General features: G+C 40.3%; 1 protein-coding gene across 2 annotated transcripts in view; it reads right to left on the bottom strand.

The window, feature by feature from the left end:
* ZNF521 (zinc finger protein 521) overlaps positions 1-23,005 on the bottom strand; it is a 233,195-nt gene that overhangs the window by 15,825 nt on the left and 194,365 nt on the right. For both annotated transcript variants that reach the window (XM_067290615.1, XM_067290616.1), the window contains exons 6-7: positions 15,308-15,439; positions 12,499-12,614 (exon numbers count right to left, since the gene is read on the bottom strand). In XM_067290615.1, the coding sequence (XP_067146716.1) occupies positions 12,499-12,614; positions 15,308-15,439 (248 nt within the window). The remainder of the gene's footprint in view (positions 1-12,498; positions 12,615-15,307; positions 15,440-23,005) is intronic.

Raw genomic sequence — 23,005 nt, 5'->3', positions numbered from 1 at the left:
GGCTCCAAAACCTCCCCGGAATAAGCTAGGAATCTGAAATATAAAAAGACCATTTCTGCAGTTTATATCCTAGTAGGTCCCTTATGGCAGCACATCTGTTAAGTTCATACGCCGGTATTTCAGGTCTGGATTTGATTTATAAGTTTTAAAGGAGTACAAACAACAGACTACATAAGATTACATTCTGTGAAACACTGCAAATTAATATTGCTGTGACAGTCAAGTACAGAGTCTTTTAACCATATTCTGTGCCTAATATCCATCCTTGCAGTAAGGGGCCAGGTTGATAAAGCATCAGCTCAAACCTCTGTGAACTGAGTTCAGTTCTTTGTAAGCCAGACAGTCTCACCGGTTCTTTTCTGACAGCGCCTTACAGCAATAATAATAAAAAATCTTCATATACTATCTATTTAAGTAAGATCGTGTTAGCTTATAGTATTTGGTCACATGAATTCCAAGTCTCAGGTAGCACAGAAGTAATTAGCTTGCAGCCTGCTAGACAGCTTTTTCAGTTAAAAGAGGAGATCAACTTGTAAAAAATAAAATAGTTGTCAGCATAAGCCAGTTGATTGGTAAGTAAATAGTATTCAACTTGCAATGGCATGGGTTCAAATCATGACATGGAAAAAGAGAAAGATCCACTGTATCAAAAAACAGCAAAACATGCCCAGATTGGGAACAAAGATGGGTATGCCATTAACAGCGCCAACCCTATATTGTGGAAATTTCTGTACACTGTTCAGAGCTGTTTGCTGTTTGAAGTAACAAATCCACCTCTCTGTCTATTTGCTGGGCAGCATTTTCTAATGAGAGCTTAAAACAAATGGTAACGTATCCCCTTCCCAGCTCCTCACCATTTAAATGACAATTCAACATTAATACACATCATAAAGCCACCTTTACCAGGCAGTAGTAGTCTGACAGTTTTAACACCAAGAAATCTCACAGCAAAGAGAGAGAGAAAGCAGGCAAGTGAATGCACAGATGGTGGGAGGGGACACAGGGTGCTCTCAGCAGGCTACAGTAGAGATGCATTAGCTCCACAGAGGGATAAGGGCTTCCCACCAGTACAGTCATGAATTATAACTGAGCATGGGAGTGAGTTCTTAGTGCCTGCCTCACAGCAAATATACTGTTCCATTTTCCTGCACCGTCACCTTTCACCTTTACAAACTCAAAGCAAAGCAAAATGCACCACTAATATTTAACAGTATCACAGTTTCTTTATATTACATAGCATACATCTATACACACAAAGTAAGGGGGGAAGCAGAGTGTCCACTCACAAAGAGCATCCCCAAGCAGACAGACTTACACACATCCGTGTTTAGTGCCTGTGTATAGTGATTCTGCTGCAAAATGAGATTATAACAATACAGATAAACAACTAAAGCTGCATGTAGAAATGTGTATAACTCAGCAGTTTTGGTTCATAAGGACTGAATCATCTCTTTCCCTCTTCCCTTGTTAACAGGGTGGAGGACACTCAATTTCAGCTTTGAACACAAAGGAAACTCAACTTAAAAAAAAATCATAAGAGTCTGCAAAAATCCACTCTTTTCCCACTCTAAATCATATGTCAGCCTCACAAGGATGAAAGCACAGTCTACCTGACCCCGATAACAGGTAGAAAAACTAAGCATAAAAACTCTTCCTCCTGGTTGGGGTTTTGTAATGAACAGCCCCAGTTGTGTAGCCATCTGCATCCAAGACTTTTTGACTAATGTTTGGAATGAAGCAATCAAACGATGTTGATGCTCTCAAAAAAAGAGGAAAAAAAATAAAAAAGGGAAAGCCACCACTTTTGAGCCAAGATTGCTGTTTACTGGAGTTTCCTGGATGTGTCTCTTTATGAATCACTGACCACACCTTGTTTTTACAAACTATCTGCACCTCCTCCCTAGGGGAATTCATCCCCTCCCAAACTTGCCTCCTACTCAATGAACTTATCAATGGAGAAAACTTGTTATTTTAGTCAGCTGAAAATTTGACCATGTTTAAAGGATTCATTTACCATGCCTTTCACTTTCGCTTAAATCCTCAGTGTTCCTGTTCTAAATGACAGCACTGCGAGCGCTGCTTTTAAGCGCTATTCATCTCGCCTACCACATCTCAGCCTTTCACACAGAAGGCAGCCCTCTTGCCAACAATGGAGCCTTACTCCTTTATAGCTTGAGGGCAGAGACTGTTACTAGCCGTAGACTCGCTGCAAATATCACAATAAAGGATACAAATGTGAATTTCTCTTAAAATACAGGTTCAGCTCTGGAGGTACCTTGCTTTAGAAAACTCTGTCAAGAGCAAACAATATGTCTTTCTCCAAAACGCGCAGCAGCCACCCGAGCTGAAACTGCTGTTCCGAATGATCAAACGTGCCAATGGAATCAGGACGCTTGTGAATTTTAGCCTCTTCTCCATTTTGGGTCTGTAATCAATACTTTTCCTTCCTTCACACTTAATACACGTAATCTTGCTTTGGCAGCAAGTCTTATGGAACATTAAAAAAAAAAACCAAACAAACATCCCCTCTCCACCTCCCCTCAAATCCCTGAGCCTTGTCTTGAGGAGATGCAGGGCTACAGTGCTAAGCTCTGCCATGAATGAAGGTAGGGTTCAGACTACAGATTGGAGAGGGGGGCAGGCTTGCCGCTACAGACCCCCTCTGCCTGCGGATTTGGCACTCTGAAACCATGGAGGGGTGAGAATGCAGCAGGACACAGGGGCTGGCGCAACCCTCTGCCTGTGCTGTGGAGGGGAGAGGGGTCAGATCTTGAGTGGCAAAGTTTCAGAGACAGCTTTGTGCCCTCATTTGGGGGGAAACAGCAGGACCAGTGGCGAGCAGAACCAGTGGCAAGCAGAGCCAGGACTGAGGAGCTTACTGCTGGGGCTGGAGGGAGGGGGGCCAGCAGCCGGGTGGGGGGAGGGAGGGTGGTTTGCAGAACTGGCCACGAAGCTCCTCAGTACACCATAGTTGGATGCTTCATAAAGTCACACTGATGGCAGTCCCGGAGATGGCCATCTGTTGTCAGCTCTGGGCCAGATGAAAGATAACATAATGGCAGCTATTGGTAGCTAACAGCAGGGCAGTGGTAGGAAGGGATGAGTCCTAGAATTAAGAAATGGTGCTTCCTGGTTAGCACAGAAAATCAGTCATCGATATCAACTGCATTAACAAGAAGTTAATGGATGGACAATTAAGAGAACTGAACTGATCTACCAGAGAAATTACTCAAATGCAGACAGAGTGCTTATTTCTTCTGCTTACTCCAGGTGTATTAGCCAACTGATCTGACTAATGGCAAGGTGTATGCTGAGACATTCAGGGCACAGAAGATAAAAACTCATTTTCTGAAAAGGGCAGAATTCCATTTCTAATGATTATTTGTGGGTCAGGGAATATATTTACTGTCTTCCCTGCCCTCAGTCTACAACAGGACTCCCTGATGTTCACACATGTTTCTACAAGAACTGAGGTTAGAAATTGGCCTTTATGTAATAACTGAAGTTCTCATTATTATTATCATGATTTATTTTTACAAGTACCTTATCATCATTATCAGCATCACTTAGTAGAAAAATATTTGCCTTCCTAAGCACTATCATTTCTATCTTGTTTCTCTCTTTGCCTCACAATCTCCTGTCTACTCTTCCAACCCTTTGTATTTCATTTCCTTCTCTTCTGCTACTCTGTGTTTTTTCTTTTCTGCAGCAACTTCTGACTTGCTTCTTAGGACTGCAGTCACACACACTTCCCTGTTCCGTTTGCTAAAATGATCAGAAATCATGATGTTAATGTCGGCGTGAAACGTCATTGCTATGTTTCAGAGTCAACACTTAAAAACATGAAGACAGGAACAGTGGAGCTTATCCCCTAATTGCCATTGTCTCATACTGTTTACAGACTGGAGAAAACAAACTTCACTTTATATTTGCTTTATATATATATATTTTATATATTATATATATATACACACTTTATTTTATATATATATATTCTTTATATATATTATGAACTGTAGTATATTATTTGATTCTGTACTATATTACCTGATTCTGCAGAAACTATTTAATGTGGACCATACAAGGCAGTAAGGGGAACATATCCAAAATATGGATTAATTTTTTGTTGTTACTGATTTAGGGCCTTTTCCAAAATAGATTCCTATATTTTCCAAAAAAAGAAAGCCAGGCAGACAAGAGCATAAACAGGAAGGAGTATACAAAATAAGAACACATATTCATGCATATATTCATTTGGACATGACTATATCCACCTTGAAAGAACAAGCATACATATCTTTGTTTGTTTTTGTATGCGTATTTTGTGGCTTTAGCTCAGTACTTATTTTGGACATTATACTTAGCTTCCAATCTTTTGCAGTTTTATTGTGCTGTAAGTTTGAAATTCTTTTCAAGATTTTCAAGATTAAAATGATTTACTCAAAGGCAATATTCATCGCTTATCTGCTACACTGACTTTATCAATAAATTCTGTAATTTTATCAATAATAATATCATTCAAGCACATAAAAAACAAACCCGGAATTATGATTCATTTGTTCCAGAAATTTAAGGAACAATCCCCCATTATTTCTTTCAGCAAATGTACAGGAGATGTTGTGAACACATTTTTTCCTATTTATTTATGGGAAAAAAGTGCAGAAAGTTTCACAGGTTGACTGCTGCATGTAGATTTACAAGTATAATGGAGTATGTGGAGGCAAATAAAAACTGGTAATACTCAGCCCATCTTTGTCAAGGACTATTTAGTGAAATCAAAATGGTCACTATAAGACTCTAGCACTTGGGGCTTGGTGGGCTTTGCAATGTGTTATAAATATTCATGAACTAAGGAACTACCCATAGGGAGTGTTTACATTTGAATGGGCCAATCAAAGGCAGGTGAACTCACATGCTCCAAACCTGGAAATTTCTTATTTAAAAAAGAATTACCTTCCAAAAACCTAATATGGCTGTAACACTCCTGAACCTCCAGGGGAGAAGGGGCACTGGAAGGGAATGCAAAGTATTTTTTTTGGTATTTAAACTTGTTTGACTTTGAGGCAAAAGACTTGCAGGAAAAACACTTTGAAGGCATATCCTTAAAGAGCTAGTGCGTGAGTGCCTCCACCATACCTCTTGATAGCCTTTTTGAGAAAATTCACAAAGAAAATAATTCTTCCTCTCTGGAAAGAAGTCTGAAGTCTTAGGGATGGAAGTCTGAATTTTTGAGTCTTGGAAGACATGGAAAAATACTTTATCTGCTTGGGCTTTGGAAATTCCCAGGCACATCCTTTTTGAGTCTTCCCTTTAGTTTAGGGAAATAAAATGCAGTTGATACACACATATACATATGTGCACACATGTGCACATACTGGTGCACACTAACATACACACATCAAAGGACTTATTTGAAACAGAAAGCACCATAAAGGTTGAGGGAAAAAAGTACTCAAACTAATACTTGCAACACATGCAGCACTCTTTATCCAGTTCCTTCAAAACATGAGCACTAATTACATTCCAGATAACTCTGGCACACATATTATTATCATCACCCTCACGCACTAGATGAGGATGCATGGTTGTGGAGCAGGTTAGTACCAGACCTGGCAATGTCACCGATTTTTGGTAACAGCAACAGAATCCAGCTCTCCTGACTCCTACGCATCCGCTCTGACAAAAGGAACCTGATTGCCTAATGCTGATGAAGGCCAACATTACTGAATGTGGTGCCTGTATTTAGGCATAAGAAACATTTTTCTGAAACCTTTAAGGGGGTTGTGGCTGCTCAGCACCTATGCTTTTATCAAGGTTCCTAACTTCAGGCATTTATGACCTGATTTCCTGATGTACTCAGCACCACTTCTTGCAGTGACCGTAACTGCAGCTGCAGGTGCTCAGCACCCTCTCAGAAATAGGCCATTGAGTTTGAAAATGTTGGCCTTAAGGTTTGATTGTTAATTGGATTTCAGGTAGGCTTCTTTTTAAGACAAGCTGACAAAGTTATTCCCTGCTGGCTGCTGGCCCTTGGGGCCTAGAAAGCCAGTATCTATGTTCCTCCCCTCACCCTAAGAGTTTGGGGACCTAGAAATGCCAGACCTAATCTCCAATTTCACTTTAAAAAAAAAGTTTTGAGGCCTTTTCTTTGTGAAGAAAACATCCTTGAAAATGTAACCTCACCTGCAGGTTTGAAAGATTTGTCCCTGTTTTTGTGCAAAGAGTATAAATTATTCATGGTCTCCCTTGCTGTCTTGCAAGGTTCGCCTTTGGGACCTAAATGATACACAGGCTCAACTCTTTTGGGGGCACTGGCAGAACAATTCCTATCTGGAGGTAGCGGTACCTCTGCTGTTATGGCTGATACTATTCCCACAACACTCTTTTTCCCAGCTGGCTCCCAGAAGGCCTCTGCCACAAGGAGACCGCCCCAGCCCAGATTAGTTAGCAGTTTTCTCCAGGTGACTCCAAAAAGAGAGAATACAGTTTTGAACTCCAGCTCTGCTACTGTCTCCAGTAATGGTCTCAGTCAAGTCTCTTAGTTTTTGAAGCAGCCTAGAGCTGGCCTAGTTCTGTTCTGGCTTAAGCCAAGGGAATTTTAAGGCTGTTTTAAAATTTAGAGATCTTTGGGAGCATTTTACAACGCTGAGCTCTTTCGAAAATTTAACCTTTAAAGAAAAGTATCAAAAAGTGGAAGATTAGTTTGAACAGCGCTAACCTGAGAATGTGTAAGTGCTTCAAACTGGACATCCAAAGAGGGACACGCATAGAATTACATAAAACTGCAGGACACTCTTCTATGCTGCCTGTGGCCTGCTCTGCTTTGTTTAAGTTACACTATCACCTGCACACGCCAGGAACTGAGAAAGTCCTTGTGCTGTTTTAAGTGACATGAATAACATCTGCTACGAGTGCCTCATTCTTTCTTTCATCCTTCCCCTGGGGAGGGAACTGTGTGTTTTGTTTGGAAGAGCTCTGTTGTTGTGGGCTGTGGTTTTGGGGATGGTTTAGAAATCTACATGCTGGTACATGGTTATGTTAGAGAAGGGAACCTTTAGCACCTGTAGATGCACCTTACCCTTAAAAGCATAACCTAAGGGTGTTCATGGTAATATTTAACTGCTGTGGAAATCTGTGCCACACTCCCGAGCCAGCTGGCGAGAAAGATCTAGCTCCTGTGCAAATAGGCTTCAGCTCGCTGATAAAAAGTTCCTGCTATGTTCACAAAGCGGAGCTGTCAGTGTTGTTTCCAAACTCAAAGAACTTTTTAGGCGATCTTTAAGATGTTGTGGACCTAGGCCACTGAGAATATTAAGGACTGAGTCTTAGAGTGCGACTGGCTGAATGTCTGGGCAGGTATTGTAGACAGCGAGAGAGCAGGCTGAATTTGCGCAGGGCTGCTGCTGCTGGGAAACCCTGCTGCCACTCTCTGTATTAGCTGGAATGTCCTACAGGCTGATGGCTTCATGCCCAGGCATTCTGCACTGGTGGAGTCCAGAGGGGAAGCAGCAAGGGCGTATATAACCAAAGACAGGTCCTTTTCAAACAGGATGGGAAACAACCCCAGAGCCAATTGCTTCTTGCCCTAGTTTCCGTGTCTGTAAAGTGGGGATACTTGACTACCCCATAACCAACTAATTATCTAATAGCTACAAAATGTTAAGCAAATGCTCTAATTTGCTGAAAAGAGATAAAATTTTTGTGACTGGGCATAATGGTCCGGGGAGGCCACATAATCTTGGCTGTTATCATGTGCAAAATTAATTATAATCACTGATAAAACATTGACCCTGTACAACTGTCCAGCATTTATACTGGATATTGGTACCCCTCTGACCCAGCAACAATTTTAAAAGTCAAAAATGAATCCAATTGCTCCAGGTAACACCCCACAAGAGTGCCTCATCCCTCCCGCCAAACACCAAGACAGGTTGTATTAGCTATGGAAGCAACAGTGGAACTGAAAATAGGGAAGGAATGGATACTTCTTTTCATCAGGGACAAGGGAAGCACAAACATCCAGGAGAACATCTAAGCTTAAGTCTGAAGACTAAAACAAAAACACACAGGCACTGGAAATAGCATGAGAACAAGAAAGGGAAGTTTTAACAGGCACAAACAATTTTATCAAAATTTATTGAAAATTCAACATTAAGTCAAATTAGTGATAGGTTTCTCTGCTTGCTTATTAATTAAAAGCTCAGTATTGTGGATGATGGATGGAGAAGACTATTTCAGTTATATCCACCTTGTACAGAGAGCTGTATGGTAATGCTCCGAATGCTGGACTTAGATTTTCAACTGTGGGAGACAAATAGGCAGCCTATTAAGTATGCCTATCTTGCAGATTTCTTATCTGATGCCTAGATTGGGTATTTTTATAATTTTAAAGTTTGTTAGAAGCTTATTTCTTAAAAGTCCTTATTATATTAAGCATGTGAGTCTTATTAAAAGAGTTCAGTTTTAAATGAATAAACGTTTTTAGGGACATATTTTTCAACTCTGTTTCAGAAGTGTAAAATATCACATAGGCTTTGGATCACTGTAGAACATTTAAGTATGCGAGCTCACAACCCAAAACACCCTCAAAAATAACTGTTACAGAAGGTTTCCATTTGCTTCCTTTCTAAGGAGGCAGAAAAAATTTAAAGTAAAAAATTTAAAGCTGGCTAAATTACTATGGAACACAAAGCCATTTAAAGGAATTGGCAGAGCTGGGAGGAGCAAGGGCTACAGAGATGATTAAAATTAAGGTTTGAGTTTCTTCTCCAAGAGCTGCAAAAGTTTTATCAATTAGATTTGCAATCAGAGAGAGACTGGAGTGGTAGATCAGACAGTGGTCTGGAGTGGACTGGCGTGGCAGCTCAGGACATCAGGGTTCCAGTATCATACTGGCCACCAACCTGCCATATGTGCTTGCCTAAGTTACTACACCATTCTCCACCTTGTTTTTCTTGCTATCCTTTGCTAACTTGGGTGTAAACTCTTTGGAACAGACAGTGCCTCTTGATCTGCTGTTTTTCTTCACATTTCCTTGTATAATATGGCATCAACCTCAAACGGTCTAAGCATTAGGATAATACATTCAATTATTTAATATCTTTCTTTTAAAACCTCTCATTTAAAAGAGTTTGCGCAGAGCTTTAGAAGGTGCTAAAACAACCAGCAAATTCATGTAAAATTTCATTATTTCAGAGCAAGGACTGAATAATGCACTTCAGGTTCAATTTTCAAGGCTAGTGATTTATTCTCTATTCTCACCAGAACTTGGTGCTAAGGAGACAGTGTCTTGAGTTCTTAAAAGGGGTCTGGAGTGAAGTCATGGAAAACTCTAGAGAGAGTCCTAGTTGTTTTTTTGTGAGAACATTGGTAAATGAGGGGATAGCAACTTCCCCAAGGTAAGATGAATGCAATATGTGGGGAATCTTACGTTCTTCCCAGGATCACAGTCAGAAAATGCAAAGCAAAGAATCGTACTGGGCCAAACACCAAGTTAAACATCGTTATAATGCATTTATTTTCTGTATCCATGAATTCATTTCCTTTAATTATCTGCTGTACTATATGCATGGATAGGGCTTCTATGCTATTCTGTTCTGTTCTGCTCTATCCTGTTCATGTTCTTACTCTGCCCTACAGCCTGAGTATTGTCCGTGGCTTCTAATCTGATATGACTAGCATCTCTTGTGCATGGGAGATGCACTTTAGATGCATGTTTAAATTAAAAGCAAGGAATCATTCCTGATAGAGGGAATAAATACACTGTTACACTGCAAGCCCCAACACAAACTGTGATAATGTGCAAGGACAGAGAAACGTAACCAGCAGGCTGGTTGCCAAAGTTTCCACTGCTTCAACTGTTAGCCTTAGTTAGTTAGTTAGTTAGCCTTAACAAAGTGATACCTCCTAGAATAGGTTTTAAATGAGAGCAGGCTCAAGATCAGTGTTTTTTCAGCAAAAGCAGACTCCAAAGTCAGTGTTCTGCTGCCCTTTCACCAGCCTGGGTAGATGACTGGAGGTAAGAGCAGAAAGCCAGTGAAGCCAGTGAATGCAAATGGCATGATGGAACTGCATTTTTTTAAACATGATGCATTCTCAACTGGGGTGGGGCTACAAAAGTTAATTAAAATAATAAACATAATGAATTAAGTGAATAAGAAAATGAACACCTCTTCTTTTTTGCCAGTGTAGATAAGCCAGAGAGAGGCTGTCTCTAAGGGTATGGAGATGTGGTCTATTAAGAGCCTTCTGCAGCACAGAGCAACCAACACACTGATTGTCACCTAGCCAATGTAGAGCATAATTTGTCTCTCTGTAGGGACATCCTTTTGTGCCCTTCACCAGGCACCTTCGTTGTGTTGAAGTTTTAATGAACTAGGCTTAGATGGAGACAGCAAAATCTTGCTCTCAGTCTTGGGCAGGAATGAATTTTGAGTGGAAAAACATATGATTTTATCATAATAATAACTGAAAGGCAGCTGTTTGGGACTCCATGTATTTTGAAATGAGAGCACATTTTAGAGGAGACAGATATCTTACACTCTGACCACACATACCACAACTGTATGTGGACCTCTGTATATTTTCTATCATCTTCAACATATAACTACTTGTTCTGCTTTTTTTAAAACCTAATCTAGATTCCGCTGTTAAAACTCATTTCTATACTCTTGTTTCTGTTTCTCTTCTTTCACAGTTTTCTTTTGCCTACCTCCATCTTCTCTCCTCCTGAGGCTTTTTCCTTTTGTTCTATCTTCCCTAACAATCTCTCCTTCCTCTTTCCAGGCACTGCTGATCTCTCTATCTCTCCCTACTTCTGCATCCTGATTAATCAGAGATGAACATCAGAATTTGTGAAAATTTGTTACACAAAATTATTTTTCCTGGAAAAAAAATGCAATTTTACCTTATTGGAAACACTTTGCTACAACAACAACAACTATTTTAACTGAAAAAAGTAAAGAAAATGGTTCCATAAAAAGCATGCTATGGAAGAAATAAATACAACAAAATTAGTTTCTGACCTCTCCTCATTCCTCCCAGTTTCTCCTTTATTTCTCCCACCAGTCCAATAACTATCTACACAACCCAGTCCATTTCCTGACTTCAAAACTCTTCCTGTCCATCACTATGTATGACTGTTTCTTTCCCTCAACCTTAAAGTCCTCTTTTCCTTGTCCTCCTTTTCCACTTTGGGTCAGAGCTTGCATGTGATATCTGATATGGACAGTAAATGAAACAGGCTTGGATCTGTTAAAAATAGCAGAGAGATACAGTTCAGACACCTTGGAGTATCACAGGTATAGTCCTCCAGATGACCTAGAGGTCCACCTAGACAGAGGGCAAGGAAGGCTATCATGAAGGCTTTATTTCTTATTGTTTTCTTGCAGGAAGAGATTGTCAGGAAAGAGAAAATTAAAGTGCAGTACATATGGATATCAATCTCTCACACAATGAATTGATGCATGGTGCATCCAGCTGTAGCCCAAAACAAAATCAATTTCGGACACTCAGCCAAAATCCTTAAAGATGGGGGCCCATTCTGTAAGAACTGTGCTGAAAACCCTGGAGTTCTGAAAAATACTCTTCATTCCAAATAAAAATCACAAATCGGATGGGGGGAAAAGCATTACTGTACAAATATTTTCCCTTGTTCTATCCCTATAGATCATCTGTTAGCAAACAGAGACCTGGAAAATTTGGAGTCAAATATTTCTTCTGATTTCCTCTGTCAACCCATTGCAATATTTAAATACAAACTAAAAAAATTTAGAAACAATTCTTCTGCTGTCTTGAAATATAGCTCCATTTCAGGAATATACATCATCACTTCTCATTGCAACACAAGCAGTGCAGAAAGTTAACATACAACAAATAATTCCTCCACCCAAACTTGTTTTCAGATATTGTTCAACATTTATTTCCTGCACTGTGTCCTTTTGTTTCTCAGTGATGAACAGTAACATTACAAATCCAACGGAGAACACAGAAGAAGACAGTATACCATTCATATGGCCCTATTTTTTCTTCCAAGTTGGTATTTATGGAAAATGGATTTGGCCATCAGGTAAACCAAGATACATTCTGTCTTTTTTTCCCCCCATCTTACACTGATATGTCAATGCTTAGTTTCTGACATTCAGAGACAGAAGAATGAATTATTTCCCATTTCACTCCTGGGTAAATGTTTTTTGGATCTCAAACAGAAAAGTAAGACATACCCATTTCTCTCTCCTCAAGAATATATTCAGTTACACCAACCTACTAAGCAAGAACCCAAAAATGACTCCCAAAATTCAGGTCTGTACTGGGTGATTTTCTGCCAACAGCTTTTTGAAGTGTCATGGATTGAATTACCAGCAATTTCTCTTGTCCTTCTCCCATCCCTATCATGATCAGAGTAGAGCAAGCATCAGAGTAGATCACTGCAAGCAAAGCTTTGAACTCAGCTATCAAATACATAATGCTATTATATCCCCCATGTAACAAATGTGGTACCTGCAGTTCTGTTTGGAAGAAGAACTTCTGTGGACACTGTGTGCAGTCATAGATCTTGTCCTCTTGTCCATGGGCTGAGAAAATATGCTGCTGTAACTTGTTTGCTTGGACAAACACTGAAATATTAGATAAACAATGAGCTTTTCATTATTTCATATTACAAGTGAAGAGTTTTTTTATAAATAATTTCCCATTAATACTCAGCAATTCCAAGAGGTAAAATTAAGCTGGCACACTGATTTCACATTACACTGTTGCTATAATGGGTACCAACCAGCGCTATTTAACTACAAAGTGGGATCCTTTTTCATTTTAAATGAATTGAAATAGATGTCTGGTTTAAAAAAAAACAAACAAAAAAGAAACAAAAGGAGACCTAACAGAACAACCAATGAAGTTTAAATTTAAAGATTTAAAAATGCCATTTTCTCTTCAAAATTATTTCCTTATGCTTACTGCACTTTGATGGAACACACACAAAACTTATTTCCTAGCAACCAACAGGTTTGAAAAACATAGATGCCAAAGCCCTGTTTACTCTCTTTGCCTAAAGTTAAAGCTAACAAACAGCTCTGTATTTAAATGTGTTAATGCTAAAAATTTTATCCCACAGCTACACTGGGGCAATGTCTATAAATGTGAAACAGAACTGCAGGTAAATTCTCTTTGGATACTTTAAGATCAACTCTGCCTACACACTGAATGCAAGGGTTTCAATAATATAAACATGTTCAATTTTAATGACTACAAAACAAGGCCCTAAGACTGTGTAACAGTTTACCTTGGAGACATACTATTAATAATTAAATTGTATATGCCAGAGGCAGTGTTTGGGTTGGCAGCACTGACTTCTGATGGATGCCTGGTGCACTGTGACCTAAAAAAGTTTGCATCTACAATATTAATCTGTATAGGCAGGGAAAGGATTTATTAAAGATGCTGGCATTTGACTTTGACTCCACTCCTAATCATTAAAATTATTCTAATTGCCAGGCAACAAAAATATCAGAATATTGTTCTTCTGAGTCATACATTTTAATCACATTTCTCATTAGGCTGAAAAAAATCTGCTCAGATTCCATTTTCCATATAAAACTTATATTGGTGATTTTTACTTCTAGTTAATATTCTAGCAAGACACACTAAAATAATTTAATGGCATATTGCTAATAAAACACCATTGTTTATGATTAATGCTCAGTGTCTATTTACCCCATCAGCAAAAAGGAAAAAATGTTTCACACAGATTGGAATCGACTTATCTCCATACTCCTTAACACATTTTACAAGGCTACTGCTTCAAACATTAAAAGATTATTTTTATCAGGGATCTCACTCACATGGAGAATCGTCAGTGGGTACTTTACAGATGCACACGTTTATATTTTGCATTTACAAATGACCCAGACTTGGAACTCTAAGACCCCTGATATTAGACTAAGAGAAAATCCCTTTATAACATATGTGTACATAAAGACAAGAGAAAAAAACAGTAGAATCAGTAATAAAAATAAAAGACAAAGAACTGCCTGAACTGCCTGAACTGAAACTGAACACTGAGGCCTAACAGGCAAACTGTCTACAGCAGTACTATCCAGGCTCAGACATTACTACAAGAAGCTGTGCAGTTAAGATGAACTATGTATTTTTTTAATTTTATAATTCACAGAAGTGTGTGAAACCTGAACACTGAGGTAATAATCATCACCAACCACTGTATCTGAGAGAGAAAAAATTTAATTTTAATATTCTTTTGTAGAGTGCACTTAGGTTTTACTGGGGGGGAGCTGCCAAACAAAGAGGAGTAGAAAGAAAGTATTAAAGGGTCTATTTGCCTATCAATGAAAATCCTTCACTCCCATTAATGGAGAACAGAAACCTTGAATGGCTTCCAGAATTAGCATGCTATTGATGCGAGAATACCCAAAGTGTGTTTTGTCATGTTTGTGATTATCTTTGATTTTGATCTTGTAAAGCAAAATTGTGCATGTAAGCTACATATTAACACTTGTGTTTTAGGTTATCATTTTATGAAACGTTCTATTAAGAAGTCCTTAAAAAAACACACAACAACTCTGTAGGCATCTTTTTAATGTGTTTTCATTTCCAACAACAGCATTCTTCTGTTCCTCATTATGGCCCAAACATTGCAGTGCTTAGCCCTACTGGGTCAAGTTATTTTCTCACTTGGGTTTTACTACTGAATAACACCACTGACTTGGGGAGGATTATTCCACACTTGGACTTGTGTCAGGGGAGAGCACAACTTGACTTGTGGCAAGACAGCATGATTGCTTTCTAAAGCACATTACAAGGGTGTTTCTTCTCACCGCAAGCCAACAAACATACACGAGTGGGCTTTCTTAGTCGTTCAGAGGAGAATGTTGCAGCACAGGCTGCATCTAGCAGCCCTTGCCCTTGAGGCCAAGTTCTGTTCTAAGTTATATTGTTTTAGATAAAATATCCATAACTTCAAAGCACAAATTTGTGGGCAGTTTTAACCTTGGCAAGCTTGGAACATGAAGGTGATGAATGTGATACACTGGAAGGTAACAGACTATCGCTTCCACAATTATAAAATACTCAAACTTCCGATAGACGAGCTTGAAAAGCAGTTCTTGCAGATGGATGCCTGACCTTCCAAGAAGATCAGCTTTCCAAGTGATTTCTAATCAATATTACTAATGAGCACAAATCTAATGCTCACTCCTAAAACTGACCAAAAGCCAACACATGACACAATTATAAGTGGGAGCTCTGCACATGCAGAGTAAGGGCATGACTGGGAAATGCAGTGACCACCTCCTACCTGTAAAGCACACTGGACATTTGAAGGTGCCCCCCATGCCTTCAAAGCTGTGCTCTATCAGATGGCACTGAAGTTTGGCAGGAGAGTCGAAAGTCTGATTGCAGAGTTTGCATTCATGGTTCAGTCCTTCATCTGGGGGAGAAATAAAAAGAAAAGTGAAATTCGCCATGGTTGTTACCAAAGAGCAAGTCCAACATGACCTATGAACTGATCAGATGTTTTGTTTTTCTAGGCTCAGAAAACTGGATATCCCTCAGCATCTATGGCTGCTAAAATGTTCTTTTATCTGTGAGGTTTCAGAACATACAAAGCTTAACTGGGCATTAAAAGCATAGATTTTCTACATATAATTACCACTGAAGAGGAATGCAGAGTATTAGACTTCAGTAGGAAATGATGAGTGGGACGAGGATCATCATCTCTTGGCAGAAACACGCCATCACAAATGAGTACATTTTCAAAGCAGTGCATGAGGAATTTAATGTTGATCACACATCATCCCAATTATCAAAGGTAAAAACTGTGAGCTCACACATTTTTTGCCACTCTAAGTGACGGTGGCATTTCTCATAATCAGCGGGGCAGGCGAGCATATTTTATACCCTCACCTAACTCCCTCGCCCAAGTTTCCCATCTCACAGGTAAGCACAAAACCTTCTGCAAGCCACAGGATTTCCCAACCGCCTTTCTGACAATCCTAGATTTTTCCTTTATTTGCAGTTTTCCTCCTAAGTGCTCAAAACAGGCCCTGCGTATTTCCGGACACAGTGTTCCTGTCAATGTCATGTGCCTTTAAAACCCTTCCCATTCCCTGTTGCCGGCTCCCTGTTTCCTGCCATTGTCCTTGTCGGGCCCCTGCCTCGCACTCGGGGCCCTTCCGGAGGGTGCTGCAGGATTCAGCCACTCCACCATAAGGGCAGTCAATGGCTGTCCTACTTAGAAACAGTTGCTAGGTAAGATGTGGCTTCCAGCCCTGCTGCAGAGGCCTCAATTCCCACAGCACAGCTTAGGAAAGGTCCTTCTGTATGTCACTGGTGTGCTACACAAGTAGCATTGATCTCACAGGTAAATACTGTATTTGATTATTAAAAATCAAACAGGAACAAAATGCTTGGCGGCTGGTACCTCGCTGTAACATTTCTCAGGTGAAAGGGAGTGATTTAGGAGAGCACCCTGCCCACCCGAAATACCTAAATATCAAGCTGTCTACCTTCTGCTTAACAGAGCACTGCCTGCAGTGATTAGTAACCATAATGACTAACGTTCAGAGTTGGCAATTGCTGTAGATCGTGAGAGGAAGCACACACGTAGCAGATACAACATTTTGCGTTCTACACTAAAATTCTCCCAACCAATTTAAAGAAAACATGACAAGATGCTTGTATAACTGAATGGGGTCACATGTCCTCTCAAAACAATCCTTATTAGCTTATCAGAATTGAAAAAATTTTAATGGTAGCCCTGAGCTTTCACTTCTCATTAGTCTGAAAGCTAAATTTAGCCTTCATGTAAGTTACGGCATCTTTAGCAAAGGGTGGGAGTTTGTAGGCTTTTAGAGAGCACAAACTAAGCCACGCAGTGGTGTCCAGTCTGTATGTGGTACTGAAAATTACAGTCATACAGTTTTCTAATAGGTTTAAACATTCTTTATAATGAGAAGATAAGGTGTAGAAGAAAACCAACAAAATCATAAGAATTACACAAGATCAGGGAGGTTTTTCCATGGAATAAACAGGCAGAAGCACACCTGATTGCAAAATTTTATGCCTTGACAATACTCCTTAACTCAGGAGTTCTCTCTCCATTAAACAGCCAGTTCTCATAATGTTCACATACATGGCATTTTCATTTCCTATTACGGTAAAATTGTGTTTTTCTGTTGGCGACTTTGAGAGAAATTTTAGACCCTGTTTTGGCCCTGTAAAAAGGCCGCATGCATGTTTCTCTTACTTTTCTGTCTTCCTGTCAAACCTAATGCAACAGAATGGTGTCATGGGTATAGACAAACCCACAGGAGCTTCGTTTGTGTGTTCGTACAGCAAACTGCAGAATTCCCTTTGTCCTCTACACAATCCTTTATTAAAGCAACGTTCAGTTATCCTGTCTGACTCCACACGCTGAAGAGTGATCACAAGGGTGTGAAATGGCATGTCTGCTTTGGGAGTCAGCTGAGAAAAGGTCAGTGGTCTGGGCGATCCTGTGCCCCACAGACTGTTGCCACTGAGGTGCTGGTTGTTGTTACCAGCAACACACAGAAGAACTTTGCTGCTTTTGACTCCCAGCTCGTGTGACCAGGTACTAATTTATAGCTGGATCCACTGAAGACAACCTTCAGCACAAACTTAGAAAGGGGCTCAGGTCAATCATCTCAGCTGTTTTGCCACCACAACCTCTCTAGAGAGACTAGGAGATGGAGGTGGATGACCACAGCTTGCTGATATATGTTTCACCCAACCAGCCACACCGGGAGCTGAGCATCGTTTGTTAAACTCATTCTGTGCAAAAGACTCCTGGGGCAGATACGTAGGGGGGCGCCTCAGCTAGGTGACACCTTTTGTAACTCTCTAGAGATAAATTAGCAAACATTTACCAAATACTTGCTGCCTATTTCCTTAGCAGGGACAGTTTTAGTGGATTCTCAAGAATTGCTCAGGATTTTGCATTTTCCACCATCACTGACAAACCCTTCCAGTGCGCTCTGCTTGTGCTACTATGGACAGCAGGCAAGCAAGCATGGCTTGCTGCAGCACCGGGAAGGGAAACAAGAGGAAAAAGAATCTGAATGTGACAGTGTGTACATATAAGAGAGATGGTCATATTCTGTAAAGCAGCCTGTACACCATGCTCTCCAAACAAGCAACCTACGTCCATGTGCAAAGCTGAAGAATGGAGTGTACTGCAAACAGAAGAGAGACTCAACAAGCAGTACACAAATGCCTGTTCTTTCCCAAATTTGTAAATCACATATGAGGAATGGCACACCGGATCAGATCATTTCTTCTATATCCAGATCCTTGGCATGGTCATTACAAAGTAGTGCAGAAGAAAGTGCAAATCCCTACAAAGGACAATTACGGACTGGAAAGCCTGTGGGGTGAAGTTTCTTCATCAGACTGTTCATCTGATACACACATTCAAAGCAATTAGGACAAAGGGAGCTCCATCTCAGGATCTTTCAACTGTCAAGGTGACAATAATTGATGCCAAGTCTCAAATCACAGAGTTACCATTGGCAAACTGTAAATGAACCATGCTAATCATTCCAGAGCACGGGGACATTGAAGGGGATTTCTTAAGATATTCGGAAGGAAAAAGGCTTCCTAAAAAGAAATATTTTTATGTGGAGCTAGAGAAGAATTCAAACAGAAAAGGCTTTTTTTTTCCTTTCCATTACCTTAGCTAATGAAGAAAAAGTAGGAAGAAAGGCATGTAATCCTGATGTTGAAGCAAACCTAATTTTAGCTACACAGTATTTGTAGTTGTTCAGGAAGAACTGAACCCCATTAAATGTGACCCTGTTGTGTTTCCAATATCACTCAGATCTGAGGTGATCTCCTGGTCACAAACATCAAAACCACTTTGATTACTGTATGTTGCAAATCCGATTTTCCTAAAGGCTTATAAAGAAGGGTTTGAAAAATCCCCTTACCCACTCGCCTGGGGTAGGTAGGAAACTTCCCCAGGCAAGAGACATCAATTTGTGCAAAATCTAAGCCTTTTCTTAAAAATAAAATGTTCCTAGTCTCCTAGTTCTAAAGACTGCATTTAAAATATGACTACATTTGTATAACCCATAGAAATTTTTTCCCTAAGTTCTGCAGTTCAGGGAGTTATAGCGCCTTCCCCCCCCCCCCCCAAGCACTCGTTTTCACCCTTTTTTGCACATCACCTGCTCTGCGCTACATCCTCAGAACAAAGGGCAAGATTCCAGGCCTTGAATTCAGGAATGTGATACCAGCATAATTTAAGCATAAAGGAGACAGATAAGGTTACAGTACTGGCTCAAGAGCCAGGAATGCTGGGGTTCGTTCCAAACTCCGCCACTGACTGACTGTATCACCTTGGGCATGACAGCATGGCCTCCATTTCTCAGATAACCCATCTCTAAAGTTGAGGTGTTAATTTTTAACTTCTACTTTAATAGGCCGACCTAATTAGTATCCCTTAAGACTTTTAATACAACTGGGACAGAGGTGCTGGAGAAGAGTCCAAGACTAGCTGCTGTCTGCCTTTGAAAGCATGTAAGATACATGTCCAGGTACACAACTGCCTGCTCACTTGGGCCACACAGCACAGCAAAAGGATGAGGGGTACAGCTTTGTCTCGGCCTGTCTCTCTATAGAGAATCTAAAAGCATGGCCAGCGTTTTATCTCCCACTGGCATGAAAGAGCTGGGATGTGGCGCTCTTGCATAGGTGCCAGATGTGGAAAGAGGATGCAAAAGGCTCTGTTTACACACTGGCCCCAGTCTAGCTCTTAAGGTTTAGCAAACAATTTGATAAGGTGCTATGAAAGTGCAAAGTATGATATCATTAATAAATAAAGGACCAGTGAAATGTCACATTTTCAGTTTCCATTTGGGATAAATCTGAAATGGAATGGAGTGTCAGATACTGTCCAGGAGGCTTTTCTTCCCTGCAATAGAGAGCTACTGCTCTTTCTGTTACTCAGAGAAAAAGAAAGAAAAGAAAAAAAAAGTGCTGAACAGCTTTAAAAAATTCAATCAAAATAATCTGCTCTTTGGAAAGGTGGCGGCTGACAGTAATTGGAAAATACTGTCTGACTCATTTATTAAAGTGAGATTCAGAGTCAATTGATTTAATAACCATTAGAATATTCTATTAAGAATATAATAGGTTGGCACAGTCCTATTTTTTATTAAGAGTTATAGGTAAGAAATAAGCAATGCTATGGAATTCTAGACAACTGCTGTATGGATTAGACTAAAAATATGGCTTGCAAAATAGGTATAAAAGCAGCAACTATCAGGAGGAGGAATAGGAAACTGCATTACAGTGCAAATGAGTTAGCTGAATGATGAAAAAGAAATGAACCTTTAATATAAAGCCTGCACTTTTCCAGATCTAACAGAAAACTATGCACTGCATTCCCTTATGTGGTACATTGTAAAACAAGCCAGCACGTCCTTCACATTATGGATCCAACAACTCCATTAGGAGGGCAAGAACAAAGTACCTACTGTACAGCACAGAACTGCTGCTTACTGTTGCCCTTACATGGTTAGGATATGAGTTTGGATGTGGTTAAGACCTAGCGACATGGATGAGGATGGTTTACCCACTGCTGGTAGATAAATTACTTTGATGCAGGCAGAACTTCTGCATAAGTAAATTACTTTCTGTTTGTAATCTTTACTCGGAAGGTAGGGATATGTAAACATGAATCAATTCTAAATAAATGTATGTAATATTCGTATAAATGTTTAATATTTACACACATATTAAATGTTTCAATGGGGGCAGGTAGATTGTAATTGGGGTGCAGCCCCATTACCTCAGCAGCTAACTTGATAACCAGCTATAAAAGCAAACAAAATCAGTCTTCATGCCAAGTACACACTCATATTTGGGGATCCTCTGTCTTAGCACTGACTATCCAGGTTGTGCTAATGAGATATCGTACAGCAGATGAGACCCCCCCCCCCCACACACACACTTGAAGTATGGCTTTGGATGTCTGGGCCCAATTTACATTACCAACTCCAATGCAGATTGTTCACTCTACGGAAGACCCTGACATTTCAATATACACTTTAAACAAATGAAACCCTTTAAGCCACCTCTAGACTGTTTGTCCCAAGTTTATGCTTCTTGCTCTTCAATAAAAACAAATCTAGAGCAGCTACAAGCAAATGTTCACTGGCTGACTTACATGCAGCTGTTAAGTCAGTAACCACTGGGGGCCCTCTTATATTGTCTGATCAACACTACAGCCACTACTGAGTACCAATTTGTAACAGTTTATAAGTAACTCTTTCTCTTATTCACCCTCGAGATTGTCCAGAAGGGTCCTTCTGCCTTTTACTCTGAATAAATCTATAGGCAAAGGTCCAAAGATGATGATGTCCTCTTGGTAAATCATCATGAGGCTGGGTCCATGCTTAAAAGCATCTGCTAAGAGTAGAGTAAACTCTGCCCTCCACATATAACACAGGAATCAAATGCCCTGCAGTCCCTGTATTTTTCCAGGTCCAAAGTGTGCACAGCTCCCACATTCCATATGTATATATATATATATATTTATTTACAAGCAAACCATGCCCCTAAACCAATTTCTCCTTCTTCACTTTGCTTCTACTCTTCCCTGAGTTAATTTTTGCAGCACACATGTATAAGCCAGAGATCTGAGCAATAACGAAGCAGTGCCAGGGATGACAGCTAACCCCTCGGCTACAACATCTCACACTGAAAACCTGGGAAGGACACAATGCACTGTACAACACTGGAATTTGCAGGGTATACAGCCATCCATGCTTCTTAGCTCACAGTGCTGCATCTGTACCTTTTTAAGTCTACTGAGATCTACACAAACACCCACCAGGGTCCTCATGTCACTAGAAACAATCTCATTCCGTCTTGAAATTCATTCTTAGGGCCCAGTATGGCGAGTAAGTGAGTGACAAGTCTCCTCACCTGCTAAGGAGCACACAACACCTCTTCAAAGACTGGATGCTGAAATGAAACAGCACCTGAAGTCTCTAGCACCATGTTCATAATTTCTCTCTGATTGTAATAGCGCTTCTGTCATTTTCCATTTCTTAAAGATTATCACAGCCCCCTCCATGAAAAACACTATCCCCATGGTGTTAATTTTGGAAGTTGACATGAAAAGAACAGGAATACAGTGATAAAGACATAGACATACTAAAGGCAAAGAATACAGCTGGAATTTGCAGAAGGAAAAACGATACAGCTGGAATTTTCAGTTGTGAGAAGAATCTGTTATTGGAAAAAAAAATTTAAGTCTGAAGAAGCAGTTCCATCATGTTGGGACAGGACTGTGGATTGGATGGAAAGGCAGAAGGACAGCTCTGTTTCTCCTGCAGTATTCAGGGCAGATTACACTGTGCTTGCCTTTGCATTGGTGGGGTGGGGGGGAAAGAAATAGCCTCCTCCCCCTCTCTTCATTATTATCATAGAGCATTATTACTAGTGCACGCAGGCCTGTATAAGGGTCTGTGTTCACTCGCAACTCCACTTTTAACTGGAACAATGACTTTAGCTACAGACTGCGCAACTGAGAAACTCGATACATCAGGTTGCAACCTGTGCAATGTCTCTCCCTTTGCTTTTTTTCAGTTAAAAATGATTTTTGGGCAAGGATATGCCTATGCCTGAAGAATTAAGTGGATGAGATGTGAGGAACAATCCTAAACCCTTGAGTCACTGATAATTTTAGCCTCCCAAAGGGAAAGCTGAGACCAGGCTAGGACTCTGTCTCCTGGCTACTGAAACTGTGCCAGCATTAGTGTGAAGAGGATGCGCATGGCACTGCTGGGGCCAGGCCACCCAGGCTCCCAGAAATAGCAGGTAGGAAGCCTTATTCTGCACATAAGGAATAAACGCTGCAGCCCTCTCTAACACTTTGCTAAAGCTATGGCAAAGGGTGCTGATTGATGGAGTGACAAAGAGCTGGGATCCACCTCCTCAATTAAAACAAAAGTTCATCTCTCCAGGG

The sequence above is a fragment of the Apteryx mantelli genome, chromosome 2, assembly GCF_036417845.1.
Source record: "Apteryx mantelli isolate bAptMan1 chromosome 2, bAptMan1.hap1, whole genome shotgun sequence".
In the NCBI taxonomy this organism is placed as follows: Eukaryota; Metazoa; Chordata; class Aves; order Apterygiformes; family Apterygidae; genus Apteryx; species Apteryx mantelli.
This window is presented reverse-complemented; position numbering and strand designations above follow the sequence as displayed.